The sequence below is a fragment of the Xyrauchen texanus genome, chromosome 19 (assembly GCF_025860055.1).
Source record: "Xyrauchen texanus isolate HMW12.3.18 chromosome 19, RBS_HiC_50CHRs, whole genome shotgun sequence".
In the NCBI taxonomy this organism is placed as follows: domain Eukaryota; kingdom Metazoa; phylum Chordata; class Actinopteri; order Cypriniformes; family Catostomidae; genus Xyrauchen; species Xyrauchen texanus.
Window position 1 is genome coordinate 34,005,996 of NC_068294.1, and position 17,136 is coordinate 34,023,131.

Below are 17,136 nucleotides of genomic sequence, written 5' to 3' on the forward strand. Positions count from 1 at the left end.
TTTACGAAAGGGTATTTTACTGTTTACCTGATGTGACCTGTAGTGTGTTTTACCTAGATGCCTTTTACTTATAGTATACTTTAGTATTTTGAGTATTTAATTCAAATGGATAGTTCACCAAAAAGTGACAAATTCTGTCAACATTTATGCACTCTCGTGTAGTTCCAAACCCACATGACTTTCTTTCTTTCTTGGAACACGAAAGGAATTACTTGATCTGTTTTTCGGATGTGCATTTTATTCTACTTTACCAAAAACAGAAAAAGTGGAAAACTTTGTTTAAGGCTGAGGTGAAGATTAAGATACACTCTGCCCACCACAATATAATTTCTCTCACCCTCTTCCCCCCTTCTCTCTATGTCTTTATTTGACTCTGCCCTTCTTTGCCAAACCACTGTCTCTTGCTGTCTGTAACTGCTTATGTTCCATCCAGCAATAACTACTACAATACAGCCTGACTGGACTGCTTTCTCATGATCTGGAGATAGTTCAGAGGATACTGATAAGTACATAACCTTAAAGACAACAATCTCACCATTAAACAGCACACAATTCTAGAAGTCAGCAGAGTTGCAGCCAATCAAAATGCTGCATGCAGTGCAATGCAAGAAACTAAGGAGGAAATGGACAAAATCATCTGGCTGTGCTGTCATAGTCTACTAGATGTTTCATGGAGGTTTTGGGTAGCCGGTGAACAAACAGCGCTCTTCAATGGTTTAAAAATGAGCGTGTGAAACAGAATCGCTCTCGGGAGTTCGCGCAGTCACCGTGCCAAACTCAGCAGGATGTGATTTCAGCGTGCTAACTCAAAGAAAGGGAGAACTCATAGCCAACACAAGCACTCTCTTTTCCCACAACATCAGCTCTCCCCACATAAGTGCCAGTTGACAGCTCACTGAAAATACACCTGACAGAGGCTAATGTGGAAACCATGTCATTTTTAGACAGTGTGGAGATTTTATACGCCATATTAAGGCTTTTTGTTTACATTTAAAAAGTTACATTAAGGTACTTAAAAAGTCCATTTACCTTAGCGGTGGCATGTTGCAATCAGTTATATCAGTCATTAACCAACCAACCTGCACTATACTGTATTTACCCAGAATGGGTGATTGAACACACCAGAATTAAGATCATGTTACCTTCTCAAAAGAAGTAACATTAGTCTCCAAATATGAATTTGGACCCTTAATTTTTTAAAAAGCTTTTTTAAAAAAAGCAAATATATAAGAAACATGCGAGGGCTTAAAATAAGATAAGTACAAAGCACTTTCAAATCCAAGGTTTTTACAAGACTTAGATGTGAACTAAAAGTTTTAGTAAATCCAAAAAAAATTATTAATTTGTTCATGTTGTTCTAAACCTTGATGACTTTCAGTCACTATTCACTCTCATTGTATGAAGAGAAAAAAAGATGCATTAAAAGTGAATGTGACTGAGGCTTAAATTCTGCATATTATGTTGTTCAAGTGAGTGGTAACCCTGTACTGTCTCTTTTGCTTTCTCTCAGTGTGGAGTCAGTGAATGATGGACTTTTCCACATAGTAGAGGTGCTGATCCAGAATCTGACCCTGAGCTTGGTGGTGGATAAAGGGGCACCTAAAAGTCTGGGAAAACTCCCCCGCCCTCCTTCAGTGGACCTCAATACACAACTTTATATTGGTGGTAAGAATCAAAGAACCTCTTAATGTTTATCTAAACTAAACTGTTCGTATTTCAGTGGTTTTTAAAGCTTTTCAAAGCAATTCCTGTATCTTAAAGATGCACTCAGTACTTTTTTCCTCATTAAAAAGTTTTACTTCTAAAGAAATTAACAGCAATTTTGAAGCATTTGGATAAAATCATGAGCTTTGATTTGAGATGAAGGACTACAGTCATATCATTAACCTTATAAAAGCTGTTTTATTTTGCACAGAGTAGGTCCCCTCATGGGGGTTTCCATGTTGGATGGTTCACATGAGCAATACTACTACATGAGCCGAAAACGACTTGCTTAATCTCAGTGTCCACCCTGTTATTGGAAACTTTCAATTATGGATTAAATTAATCATGGCTGACTGTAAATAGTGATTTTCTATAATGGCATCACTAATTCTAATGTAAGTCAAAGACAGGGTTGGGGAGTAATGCGATACATGTAATGTATGGAAAACATTTATACATATAAATGATGCAATCCAAAGTCCATTTGAACAGCAGTGAAACACTTTCTTATGATGTGTTACATTTATACGAGCAGATAGATAAGTACGTTTGAAGTAAGTTTGGAGACTTGTGTAAATTGTCAGCTTTACGCTAAGCTAAAATTCTATTTCTAGCCATTTTACATGCACGTTACCGGGGACAATAATATTTTTTTATCAAGAAAATTCACTTAAGATCATACTTTTTTTTTTTCTAGTAAGACCTTTGATATTAGGGAAACAAATCTTATTCTTGATAATAATTTTTGTATTGTTTTCCTGTATAAATATCTAAAAAATCCTTATAACAAGATCAATTTGATTTATCTTGTTTTAGAAACAACACTACATAAGATATTTAGGTTTTTTCAGAGAATGTATTTTTAACATGTGTATACTGTCTTCCTGTAATGGCAAGTCAAAACAAGCTGAAGAAGTAATCCAAAGTATTTAGAATACACATTACATTACTGACCTTGAGTAATCTAACAGAATACTTTACAAATTACATTTTACAGCTGTAATCTGTAGTGGAATACATTTCAAAAGTAACCCTCCAAAACCTGGTCAAAGATGGCATAAACAATATGTTACTGAGTGCACCTATAAAGGAATATTCTGGGTTCAATACAAGTTAAGCTCAATCGACTGCATTTGCGGCATAATATTTATTGCCACATAACTTAAAATTGACTCGCCCCTCCATTTCTTTAAAAAAAGGAAAAATCAGGGTTATAGAGAGGCACTTGCATTAGAAGTGAATGAGGTCAGTCATTAAATGTTCAAATACACACTGTTTCAAATATATAGCCAAAAGACATTAACAATATGTATGTTAACATGATTTTAGTGTGATAAAATCACTTACTAACCTTTTCTATGTAAAGACAATTTTACAACTTTGTTGCCATGGCTATGTCAACAAAACCTAAAAGGCTGTAATAATAATTTTAACAGAAGAATTCATGTAAGTGCTTTTATAAAATTATAAGCTTCACATTTCGTTCCTGTTGTTAACGGCACACTGCACGAGTGTTTGTATCTCAAACATCTGCTGATTAGGAACCACATCGATCTCAAACCCTCCCTGCATAAGAACAACAAAAACAAACAATTGCGGTAAGTCATGGTATCTGCTCATGTTATTGCTTCCTGTATTACATGCCATGTTTACTATAGCTTCTTCCATCAGCAGTGAGGGGTTTACATGTGATAAATTTAAGGAATTAGTCAAGCTGACAGAAAAGATTAATGGGTTAGAGACACGCATCCGAACGCTAGTAGAGGTCAGTGAGAAAGAGAAGCCGGTAGATACTGTTTCGGATGCTGGTTGTACAGCGAGAAACACACACACTTTGGTTCCGGCTGAAGAGCCCCCCCGCAGCAGGGGATTTGGGTGACGTCTCGGCAGCATACTCGCTCAGTAAAGCGGCACCACTCTCCAGTTCCTGTTAGCGTTTCCAATCGATTCTCCCCACTCAGTGATCAAATTTACAAGTGCTGGCTAATGCTAAACTTAGGTTCTCTAAAATTGTTATTCATGTCGGCACCAATGATGTCCGGCTTCACCAGTCGTAGATTACTAGAGATAATGTTAAAGAGGTGTGTGAACTTGCAAATATTATGTCAGACACTGTCATATGCTCTTGCCCCCAACTCATGGTGACGAGGTTTATAGTAGATTAGTGTCACTGAATGGCTGGATGTCTGAGTGGTGTCTGGAGAATAGCATAGGATTTATAGACAATTGGAAGCTTTTTTGGAGTAGGCCTGTCCTGCTTAAGAGAGACGGACTCCACACCTCCAGGGAAGGTGCTGCTCTCCTCTCTAGTAATTTGACTCATAGTCTTATCAATGATAGTATTTGACTAACTGGGGCCCAGGTCAGGAAGCAGACAAACTGGTTAATCCGAATGTCTGCTAGCTGCCTTGAGACGTCACACAGGTCACATAAACTACAACACATAGAGATTGTATCCCCTAGATATCACATAGAAACTGTGTCTGTTTCCCGAACTACCAAACACAAAACTCTAACTAAATAATTTTTAAAAAATTTGATTAAAGTCAACCTTGAAAAAGCAAAATAATTTAAGATAAACATCATATAAAAGTGGGCTACTAAACATTAGATCTCTTTCTACCAAAGCACTAATTATAAAGGAAATGATTACAGATCATTGTTTGGATGCACTCTGTTTGATTGAAATCTGGCTTAAACCAGATGAATATATTAGTTTAAATTAATCTGCTCACCCTGGTTATTGATATAAACATAAGCCTTGTCTGAAGGGTTGAGAAGGATGTGTTGCTACAATTTACAGTGAAGTTTTTTGTGTTACTTTGAAGACAGGATATAAGTTTAAGTCTTTTGAACTAATAATGCTTCATATGACACTGTGAGATATAGATAAATAATATGTCATCTTTTGCCCTTGCTACAGTAAATAGATCACATTGGCCATCTGGTTTCCTTGGTGAATTAACACATTTTCTATCAGATCTATTAGTTAATGTAGATATCATTGCTGATGACTTCAACATAGATAATGAAAATGACACATTGTGATTAGCATTTATTGATATTCTCAACTCTCTTGGAGTCAGACAAAATGTAACAGGACCAACTCATTGTCATAATCATATGCTAAATTTAATTCTGTCAGATGGAGTTGATGTTGATACTATAGAAATTCTACCGCAGAGCGATGAAATCTCAGATCATTACCTAGTCTCTTGTTTTTTGTGATCAGCTAATGTCACTCAATGTACACCATGCTATCGTTCAGGTAGAAGTATTATTTCGACCACTAAAGATAGCTTCACTAATAATCTTCCAGAATTGTCTCACATAATCAGTAAGTCAAAAAGTCTAGAAGAACTTTATTTAATAACAGAAAGTATAAATACAGTGTTTTCTAGCAGTCTTGATATTGTCACCACCCTTCGATTAAAGAAATTTAAAGAAAAAAGCCTTGCACCATGGTACAATGATCACACTCATGCTCTCAAGAGAACAGCTTGGAAAATGAAGCGCAAGTTTAAAAATACAAAATTAGAGGTATTTTGCAGTACATGGAAGGATAGTGTCTGTAGCTAAATCTGCCAGGTCAGCATATTTGAGTAAACTCATAGAAAATAACCACAACAATCCTAGGTGTTTATTCAGTAATTTGTCTAAATTGTTTAGGAATAAAGCATCGACTGAACAAGATATTCCATCTCAGCGCAATAGTAATGAATTTCTTTACTGATAAAATCGAAATAATCAGAAATAAAAATGGAACTATGCAATCATCTGTCATAGCACCTCAGAAAACAGTGTCTCATAATTGTTCTCACAAGCAACTTAAATCCTTCACTGTCACAGGTCGTGAAGAGGTAACAAATCTTATCAAAAAATAAAAAGCCACAACATGTAAGTTAGATCCAATAGCAACTAAGCCAATACATCCAAAAGAGGTATTCCCAGTAATATCAGAACCTCTTCTTAATATTATTAACTCATTGCTTTCCTTAGGACATGTCCCAAGAAACTTTAAAATGGCAGTTATCAAACCGCTTATTAAGAAGCCACAGTTTGATCCTAGAGAATTGGCTACTTACAGACCGATTTCAAATCTACCATTTTTGTCTAAAATACTAGAAAAGATAGTGTCCTCCCATCTATGTTCATTTCAACAGAGAAATAGAATATATGAAGAATTTCAGTCATGATTTAGGCCCCAGCACAGTACAAAGTCTACACTTATCAGAGTTACAAATGACTTGCTATTTTCATCTGATTGTGGCTGCATTTCTCTTCTAGTGCTTTTAGATCTTTGTGCTGCCTTCGACACTATAGATCACAACATTATCTTAAATAAGCTGGAGAATTATGTTGACATTAGTGGACTTGCATTAGCATGGTTTAGGTCCTATTTATCAGGCCTGAGTTTCCCGAAACCTTCTTAACGCTACGTCGTTCTTAAGTTACACCTTAAGCTGTACCTTATCGTTAATACGTGTTTCCCGAAACGTTCTTAGTTAAGTATACCTTCTGTAAGTCATACGTTCGGAAGGTTGGTCTGGAGCACTCTTAGCTATAACTTATCACTGTTGGCAGTTCACTCCGCTAGTGGGCACCACTGCAAAAAGCTTCTTTACATCTTAGTCTATACGAATATTATTTTAAATTGAATAGAGTGTTCAATTAGGCTAATTCAAGTGTTTTCATGCAAATAATAAAATTGTCATCACACTGATTGTTGTTAGCTTTTTAATTATATTATCCAAAGGTAGCCTACATCAGCTGGCAAACCATTCGAAAGTAAAGGCTTATTCGTCTATTTAAAGAGAATGACTGTGGTGGGGAATTTGGTCAAACTATGGCAGCGATACAGCGAATAGTTGTGCTAAATCAAAGACGGCGCCATCCACGAAGCCATTTGCACTATTATATTCGCGAAAACTTTAGTCCCCTGGCTACCATGTCAGAAGATACAATTCAAAAGAAATTTCGCCTGCCACGACAGCAAATTCAGCAGCTTTTAGATCTTATTAGTCCGGATGTGTCAAGACAAACTCGACGGAACCACCCCCTCAGCCCCGAAATTCAGCTGCTTGCGGCTCTCCGTTTTTATGCAGTGGGGAGTTTTCTGGAGGTGGTTGGGGATGGATATGGACTGAGTAAGACCTCGGTGTGGCGGTGCGTTCGTTCAGTCACAAACATCCTGCTCCGTCATGCCACAGATTATATCCGCATGCCTTCCGCCAGGCACGAAGTGATGGAGGCGCATCAAAGCTTCCATGCCATTGCCAGTATACCACAAATAGTCCTAATAGGGCTTGTCGACGGGACACTTATCCCCATAGCCAACCCATCAGCTCAACCAGGCCTTCATCTGTCGTAAGGGCTTCGCGGCCATCAATGTCCAGGTGGTGGTGGACCACAGGGGGATGTTTGCAGACGTGGTGGCAAAGTGGCCTGGTAGCGCACAAGACAGCTTTGTATGGGCCAATTCAGTAGTGGGTTAGACGCATGACACGTTTGAGCACGAGGTTGTGCGTTCGCGCACTCTTTCGAAATTATATAAAATATCCAGGGTTTAATTTAGTTTGCAATTTGTAATTTTTATTTTTTATAATATCCCATGAGTCCAAATAAATGCAATTTCCACGATTTCTGAAGTGCTTCTTTTAAAAAGAACACCGCTTTCTCACATAACGCAGTGAAGCAGCCCCTGCACGAGAGAATAATTGATTCTCGAGCCATCGATATCAACAAATTCAGCACCATCGCCACGGACAGCACCGGGTAACGTCGCACGTAAGAAGGTACATCTTAAGCGGCTTCCTAAGGCATGGTTCGAGGAACACACCTAGAAATGGTATACCTTCAGTTAAGTTATACCTTAAGAGTCTTCGTAGCGCGCTAAGAGACAACGTTATCGGGAAACTCAGCCCAGACTGTTACCTCTTTGTATGTGTAAACGAGGAATTGTCAAATCAAACAAAAGTATGGAGTGCCACAGGGATCAGTTTTAGGACCTCTGCTTTTCTCCTTATACATGCTTCCCCTCAGGAATCATGGAATAGGTTTCCACTGTTATGCCGATGATACCCAACTTTATATTTCTTCTAAATCCAATGAAAACTCACAATTCTCCAAATTAACAGTGTATCTATGAAATCAAAGATTGGATGGCCAGAAATGTTCTTCTACTCTATTCCAACAAAACAGAGGTACTAATGATTGGACCAAAAACCAATAAAAATAAGCAGATAAAATATAATTTGACTCTGGATGTACTGTTATGTTGTCTTCTACAATAAAGAACTTAGGTATTATTGTAAAACAGTTAAAGGATGGGCAAGGAGGAGGCGAGAACCGGCTTGTCAACATAAATTATATTTTAATGAGAAACTTAAACTCAAAAACACATAAACAAACACACATGACGGACATGCCCGTAATTCTCTCTCTCTCGAACAATCGTTACCGGCCGCCTTTATCCCTCGCGCGCCTCATCAGGCCGATTGGGGACGCGATATTCCGACCCGGCCCCGCCCCCCTCCGCTCCACAATTATATTTGTTACCAATCTGTCCTTTGAAAATCTAATTTCCAATATTTGTAGAACAGCATTTTTCCACCTGATAAATGTTGCTACATTATGACACATGCGCTAATGTATTACTGGGAGGATGTCCAGCAAGTTCAATAAATAAACTTCAATTGGTTCAAAATGCAGCTGCCTGTGTGCTGACTAGAACCAAGAAATATGATCATTGTTACGTATACCTTGTCTTGTCTCACTGTTGCCCTTTGTTTGTCATTTTTGTCACTTTTGTTATTCCTTAGTTTTCACTTTTGTCACCCTTGTACCTCCATAGTCTTCCTGTCAGCCCCCGTGTTCACTGTTCATTGTTTTCACCTGCCCTCGTTTAGTTTCCCTTTGGTTTCTGTTTATCACCTTATCATCTTGTTTGAGTTCTGTTTGTTCATTGGTCCCTTTTTCCTATGTTCATGTATTTTAACCCTGGTTTTTGGTTCAGTCCTTGTCTATCGTTGAATGTTGTTGTTAGCCTGGTATGTGTTCCCTGCCCGAGTTTTCAGTGTTGTTTCATCATGTTCTCAGTTTTATGTTTATTTCCCCATTGAGGGTTTTCCTTTGTGTTTATTGGTTTGACTGTTTAAATAAAGTGAGTCTGCATTTAGATCCGCTCTCCTCGTCTGCTTCGCTGCCTCATTCGTAACAATCATATTAGCCCCATTCTAACGTCGTTACATTGGCTACATGTTAAATTTCATATTCATTTTAAAATTCTGTTAACTACATACAAAGCTTTGAATGGTCTAGCCCCACAGTACTTAAGTGACCTTCTGACATGCTATATTCCTTCAAGTTCATTATGATCACAAAATTCTGGCTTGTTAATAATTCCAAGAATATCAAAATCCACAAAAGGAGGTAGATCCCTTTTAATATATGGCTCCTAAACTATGGAATAGTCTCCCTAACACTGTTCGAGATGCAGACACACTCACTCAGTTTAAGTCTAGACTAAAGACTCATCTATTTAGCCAGGCATACACCTAATTTATCCATCAACTCACAATTAGGCTGCTTTAGTTAGGTCTGCCGGAACCAGAAACATCCATCATGATCTATAACGCTATAATAAAATTGTATGGCATCTATGCTAATATAAATGTTTTTGTTTCCATGTCTCAACCTTGGGACTCATATCCTGAGGTTACCAGAGCCAGACAGATCCAGCTCCGTTCCTGCTTAGTGTCGGACTCCACTGCTCTGTGTTGCTGAAAGATGACGACAAACTACAGCCAGTGCCAGACAGACATCACTTCAGTCTTTTGACTCAGAGGATGAACTCATGCCAACTCCAACTCTAAGACATGGGATACATCATATGCCACTGCCTGAACCGTGGACTTAGGATGGACCCGAGCAAACCCCACCAAAATGACCTGCAGTTTGAACTACGATGCACCATATTAATCTCTGTCTGCATCACTTTTGTCCATTGATGGGCTACATTCTTGAAATGGAATACATAGATCATTTAATTGCCAACAAAATCCTTCATCAGCCAACTAACAAAGAATGGTGCATCAATGTGTAATTTTGCAGTTAATCCAGGATGGACTTCAAAGACATTAGTCATTATTCTTACCATTAAAAAAAATTGACTTTAACGCTTACTTAATTTATAAAAATTTAAACCATGACTTGCACTGCACATAAATAACTAATATTGGCATTATATTCATGTTTAGTCACAGGGGAACTGGCCCCTACAGTGAGTCTGGTTTCTCCCAAGGTTATTTTTCTCCATTAAACAACATCTTGGAGTTTTGTGTTCCTTGCCACAGTCGCCTTCAGCTTGCTCACAGGGATTCTAAATACAATTATTATTTAATTATTTAATATCTATACACAATTTACAATCATACAATCATATATCAAACTACTCAATGATTACTCTAAGACTTTATAGTCTTCTTTATAGTTAGAATATTACAGTTAAAGTTTTTTTTTTTAATGCATGATTTCCTGTAAAGCTGCTTTGAAACTATGTGTGTTGTGAAAAACGCTATAAAAATAAAGATGACTTGACATTTCTGCCTTTAAACCCTCAAAAAAAAATTGGCCCATTCACTTCCATTGTAAGGGCCTTACTGTAACCTCAATTTTTGTTTTTGTTTTTTCTTTTATAGAAAAAGAGGGATGAGTCGAAATACATTTTTGTGGTTATTACCAACATTATGACACAAATGCTGTCAGTTGAGCTTAACTTACATTGAACCAGGAATATTCCTTAAACTTGTACAGCATGGTGCTAGCAGCACAACAGTTAGATTCCCAGGGAACAAACATACTGATAAAATGTAAACCTTAAATGCACTGTATGTGTCTTTAAATTAAAGCATCTAACAAACAAATAAACATATAAAATGTGAGAAAGCTTTTAATAAAATACATTTAGGTAACACTTTACAATGAAGTTCTATTAATTACTATTTGTTACTGTATTGGGTATCATGAACAAACAACAATATATTTTTTTATCATTTATTAATCTTAGATAATGATTGTTAATAAAAATACTATATGTTGAAACTATCATTAAACAAGATTAGTAAATGCTGTGAAAGTATTGTGCTTTGTTAGTTCATGTTAACTAATGTTAATAAATGGAACCTTATTGTAAAGTGCTACCAAAATGTCACTAATAGTATTGGGTTTAAATTTCTTTATGAAGAAGCTAAAATCCTTATCTGATTGTGTCAACTTTATAAAAGTATATTTTATGACATGTACATAGACTAGGTGTCTTAATCAAATGTGTTTAAATTAATGATGATTGCAAAGTAAAGACTGCATAATGATCATTATTCTTTCTCTACACTTTAATAAAATGCATTTGTATTTGTTAATTGTTTTAGGTGTGCCCTCTATAATTGGCACAGCAGGTCTGCGATCTGGTCCAGATCGTCCATTCCAGTCCTTTAATGGCTGCATCAATAACGTACGGCTTAACGGGGAACTGCAGGACCTGGGCAGTGGACTAGCAGGGGTAGAAGGCATCCTCCCGGGCTGTCACTCTTGTAATGTTTGTGCTCAGGGGACCTGCAGACAGAGAGGAGAAGCAGGCGTGACTTGTGAGTGTCCCACAGGCCACAGCGGCCCACTGTGTGAACAGATGAATTCTCTGAATCCCTGCCAGAGCAACAGGTACACACACACACACACACACACAAACAGTTCTGCTGACACAAAAATATATAATACTATATATTCCATTAATTATATCACGCATATATAACACTCAATTGCTTTAAATTGAACTGAAACACAGCAGAACTCTGTGTTTGAACTGTTATACCTGTACATTTAAACACAAAGTAATAGTCTCTTTCTCCTTTGCAGGTGTTTGCATGGTGTGTGTGTACCAAAGGGCTCCTCGTACAGTTGTTCATGTGCCGTAGGATACTCAGGTCAATACTGTGACAGGCGGGAAGAGCCAGCAGCCTGCAGAGGGCAGCACTGTGTAAATGGAGAGTGCAGAGTGACAGAAAGTGGAGAACCGATGTGCCACTGCCAGCCTGGATACTCCGGGCTGTCCTGTGAATCAGGTGAGACACAGCATAAAAATATCATTTTAATTATATGTCAAGGCAGCCCTTAGTTATAGAGCACATTTAAGATAACAGAAGTTGACCTAAAGTGCTTTACAGATTAAATAAATAATGTGATACAAAAACAGATTGATTTAAAGTTAAATATAAAACATAATAAAATAAATAAAACCATTTAGATACAGCATCATGTATTTATCGATTTCAAACTATTCAATGATCTATTCAAAAGCAACAAAATACAAATGCTGACCTCACATGGAAAGGGAACTATTCTGTAGATTAGGACCTATCACAGAAAAGGCACAATCACCCTTTTATAATGATAATTATATAATCTATTTTGATCTATCTCTTACTTTTGAAGCCCACATTAGAGCCATCACTAAAACTGCTTACTTCCATCTACGTCACATTGCACGACTTCACCCCATTCTCAGTTTGAAGGATGCAGAATCACTAGTCATGCTTTCATATCATCACGTCTCGACTACAGTAACTGCCTCTTTACTGGCCTACCAGCTAAGACTATTGTTTGATGACAATACATCCAAAACTCAGCAGCTAGATTTCTCATTAACACCAAGCGTTCTGCACACATTACTCCCATCTTGTTAGTCTTCACTGGCTGCATGTCTCATGCCGTATTAATCCTGAAACACAAAGCTCTCAATGATATGGCACCTCATTATGTATGTGATCTGTTGCATCCATACACACCAGCACAAACTCTTTGTTCTTCTGATTCCAAATTGTTGTCCGTCCCTAGATTTCGTTTATCCACTTTTAATTTTGGTGGGAGATCCTTCAGTGTAGTTGCACATAAACTGTGGAACTCTCTACCTCAGAGCCTCCATGACATCTCCTCTATTTCTATCTTTAAATCACATCTTAAAACACGTCTTTTCTCAGCGCATTATCTGTCCATTACTGATTGATGTTTTATTTCCTCCTTTGTAATTGAGATTGTAACATCTGTTGAAATGTATGTTAATGTACTTTGTCCTGGTAAATGTATATGGAGTGTAAAGTGTCCTTGAGCTTTTGGAAATAATATAAATAAAACATTTTATTATTATAATGATTATTACTGCATATAACGATTACATACTCTATAATCAATATTATTCATGATAATAACAGGTTTAATTAATTACAATAATACGTAGAAAGAGAACAGCACTGACCTAGATTTAACACCACATACAACTTAAAGACAACATGAATCAAAATTTAACCTTTTTATATATAAATGTCCATGGTCTTATTTATACATAATTTATCAATGTATGTTATTCTAAAGAAAGTCTGTTTTCATAGTCTTTTATCAGTGTAACAACGTTTTCTACCTCTAAAATGACTTTTTTTTAATTTGCTTAACTTACCAAGGCCATTGGGGTGATTAAAATTAATATTGACCACTAATATAGCATTTCGGTTTTATGATCCAATCAAATCCTGTTGAATTCTGTTTTCACTGCAATGCGTTGCATTACGGAAGTTCAATATGTTATGAATGCCATTTCATGTTATCTGTTGCTTGACCTCCATTCCAGAAGAGTAAATCAATAAGTCAACATCTGACCTGTGGGTTCTTACATTATATTTTATTGATCCTTTATCTGATGCCCTGTCCTTTGTTCCTCACAGAGCTGACGTGCCAAGGGGAGATGGTTCGAGAGCTACTCAAGCGTCATATGAGTCATAAAAGCTGCACCTCCACCAGTAAAATCCCACGGGTGGAGTGTCCTCATGCCTGCCACTCGGGCCTCTGCTGCGCCCCCACGAAGAGCCGGAGACGGAAGGTCAGTTTCAAGTGCTCTGATGGATCTTCCTTTTCCGAAGAGATGGAGACCACCTTGGAATGCGGCTGCACAAAGTGCCCGTTGTAATAATACCTCCAATCCCAAACCACGAGAAGATGGAGCGGAAAAGAAAATATATTGTAAAATAAACAAAACACAAATAGAACTTATTTTTATTAAGGGATGTTTTTTTAAAGAAGAGACTGTTTTTATGATGTTGCCCGTACTGTATGTGTCATGAAAAGTAATTTTGTATTGTCGAACAAAAACCACACAGATTAACATTCCTGAAAATATATTAATTATATAAATATGTATAAATCTATATAAATGTACAACTTAACCTTAAGAATTAATTCGGTCTGTGTATTGCATGTCTATTGTGAAGTGCGAGAGCGGAGAGACACTTTGATGGAGGAGCGGGTGGGCGCAAGACTTAAATGTGCCCATGTAGCTAATCAGGGGAGGAGAAACCTAAGACTCTCTAACACAGGAAGTGGTGAGCCTGCTTTCTGTGCTCTGGTGGCAACAAAGGAACAGCTTCCTAACCCACCTGCCTTGTAATGGACCTCAGAGAGCTCACCTGCAGAATCCAAGGATGTGACCGTAATCCACAAAGCTTCCAACGGGATGCCATTTTACATTTGTGCTCTATGGATCACTTTGGGGGTTTTATTTGTGGTTGTTATTTGCTTTTGCCCTTCACAAAGAGAAGCTGCTACTGGTTTAAAGGCTGCAACTCCGAGTTAGATTTATTTTGCATGACTGCATGGAAAAGTGAAATGTGAACTTTAAACATGCTGTGGTCAGGTAGTAAAGCTATTGTAGGAACTATGATAGTTCATCTGCTGTCTACCTGTTTTACCTTGTACAGTTGCAAGATCCAAATGCATTTCCCTTTGTTTCAGTGTCGGCAGGTTATACAGGTGACCGCATCTCTAGTGCAAAGCACTTCATATTGACGTAGTATTCCGTCATAACCGTCCTTAACTAAAATATTAAATGCAAATATATTACACCTATTACTACTGTATTGTTTCATATATATACCCTTTGTTTTGTTTATTGGTTTTGTTGTTGTTAATTTTTTTTTAAAGATAACACTTTACAAATATCTGAAAAAGAGAGAGGTCTATAGATTTTCCAAAGGAAAATTAAGCAGTGTTAATGAATATTCAGGCTTATTCTGTCTCACCTCATTTGCCGCATACTGTTAAATAAGGTACAAGCATGAGTAGGAATCCCCAGTGCAAGATGTTATGTAAGCACCTCTTATCAGAAGATTGGTGGTTGTGAGTGGCATTTTCTATTAATGTTTTGTTAAATATGAATTAGAGAGTGATGATTAACTTACAGTGAATGTTGAATTAAACTTGTAATGAAATACAGGATTGGATTTGTGTGTGTGTGTGTGTAAATTTATGCTACATTGTGGGGACTAAATGACTGTGGGGACCAAATGTCCCCACAAGGATAGTAAAACATGACATCACCTACACTGTGGGGCCCAGCCTGGTGTCCTCACGAGGGTAATGGCTTAGCAAACATACTAAATTATTATTATTTGTTTTGATTTATTTTTTTATGTAAATATGCAAATTCAGTTTCTCTGGATTTACTGTTTATAGGTATGTGTTTGATTAAAATGAACATTTCTCCAAAATTCCAAATAAATATATTGTCACTTAGAGCATTTATTTGCAGAAAATTACAACTGGTCAAAAAACAAAAACAAAAAAAGATGCAGTGTTTTCAGACCTCGAATGATGTAAAGAAAACAAGTTCATATTCATTTTTAAACAACACAATACTAATGTTTTAGCATAGGAAGTGCTCAGAAATGTATATTTGGTTGAATAACCCTGATTTTCAATCCCAGCTTTCATGTGTCTTTGCAAGCTTTCCACCAGTCTTTCACATTGCTGTTGGGTGACGTTATGCCACTCTTGGTGCAAAGATTCAAGCAGGAATTCAACAGACACTCTCAGAATTCAACACCCTCTTCAGCCTGTCATGACCCATTCAGCTTATAGCGATAGATATACTGATTTAAGGAACATTTGAAGCTGTATATAAATGTGCATGAATTCGATTTTCCAAAGTTTGAGTCCACTTGTGAAAATGTTTCTAGTTTGCATTTTTCTAATTTAATCGTTTTTTTATTATTATTATCCATCCATCCATCCATCCATCCATGGATGGATGGATATTATTATTACAAATTATATTATCAGCATAACAGTTTGAGTGAAACCCCGATGATTATGATATAATCATGATCCTGCATATTAATTTACACTGGGCATCTTAAATGCTTTAATGAAAGAAAACCTGTCCTTTTGTACTAAATGAGTTACAGTTAGTAAAAAAAAAAAAAAATGCTTATTTGATTACTGATCACGACATTTTGTGCAATCTTAAATATTTCTTATATTATGTCATATTACATTTTCAAAATCACACAGAAGCAAGCTATTTTACTTGTATGATGTTTTTCACACCTGCAGTCTACATCTTGATGCAATCCTTCCTCATGATCACGCAGCTTGTTTTCATCAGCTGAATTGGAGACTAAAAACTATTAAAGTGTCTGGAATACATTTTCCCCGGAAAGAAATCTCAGGGTGAAAGAAAAAAGGGGTGACATGATGTTCTGGGTACATGTGCGAATACGCTATTGTCATCGCGCTTAGAGCGGTTCACGTTAGAAGCCACCGGGTCGGACAGGTGAGTTTTTTATGTAGGTTCGGGTTTGTAATTTATTAAAAAAAAAATATGTATATATATATATATAGAATTCAAATTATTCAAAAGTGTTTAGGCGAACCAATCCAGAAGCTCGGTTGCATTGGTGGCAGCGGTTTTATTTTGGATAAGTTGAATTAGTGTTTTAGAGTGTTCCAGTGGGTGTTAAACTAGTTAGCATAACTTTGAAAGTTTAGGTAGCACACGCGGTCAACAGATTGTCATTATGTGGTGCAAGGACGAGGATAGTTTTAGTATGTCACGGGACCGTGACAAGAGGCCATAGGAGTGTGCGAACTGAATTGCCGCCACCATTCTACGAGGAGGAGAGGCAAAGCTTCATATGCTGGACAAGAAAGTTTGAAGTAATAGTCAAAGCGCTCACAAAAGGGAGTGGAGCCGCTTAATACAACTATGAACTGACAAGGATTTTACATACACGTTTAAGCAACGGCACTTTTTCTCTATGGGACAGTCTCTCTGATGCTGTTAATCAGATTATGACACTGTGAAGGAGAAGCTAAAAGAGGCTTTTGAAGGAGACAGTTCATGGAGAGATTCAGAGCCAGATTGTCCGCCCCCGTGCAGTGCTGCAGAGTTTGGAAGTGTATGCAGCAGAAATAAGCAGGCTAGTGGATGAGGCTTTTCCCGACGAAGGCGACAGGGCCCACAGGGAAGAGAAGTTTCACCATTTCGTGGCGGGTCTGGACCCAGTGCTAAGGACGGAATGTTATGAGCAGGGAGCAACGGACATGGAAGAG

General features: G+C 37.3%; 2 protein-coding genes across 2 annotated transcripts in view; one reads left to right on the forward strand and one right to left on the reverse strand.

The window, feature by feature from the left end:
• LOC127660139 (slit homolog 3 protein-like) overlaps positions 1-15,299 on the forward strand; it is a 214,405-nt gene extending 199,106 nt beyond the window's left edge. The window contains exons 33-36 of the mRNA XM_052150230.1: positions 1,511-1,665; positions 11,133-11,421; positions 11,617-11,822; positions 13,476-15,299. Coding sequence (XP_052006190.1) covers positions 1,511-1,665; positions 11,133-11,421; positions 11,617-11,822; positions 13,476-13,717 — 892 coding nt within the window. The 3' untranslated portion in view covers positions 13,718-15,299. The remainder of the gene's footprint in view (positions 1-1,510; positions 1,666-11,132; positions 11,422-11,616; positions 11,823-13,475) is intronic.
• The window catches only part of LOC127660143 (stanniocalcin-2-like), a 264,689-nt gene that overhangs the window by 60,870 nt on the left and 186,683 nt on the right, over positions 1-17,136 (reverse strand). The window lies entirely within an intron of this gene.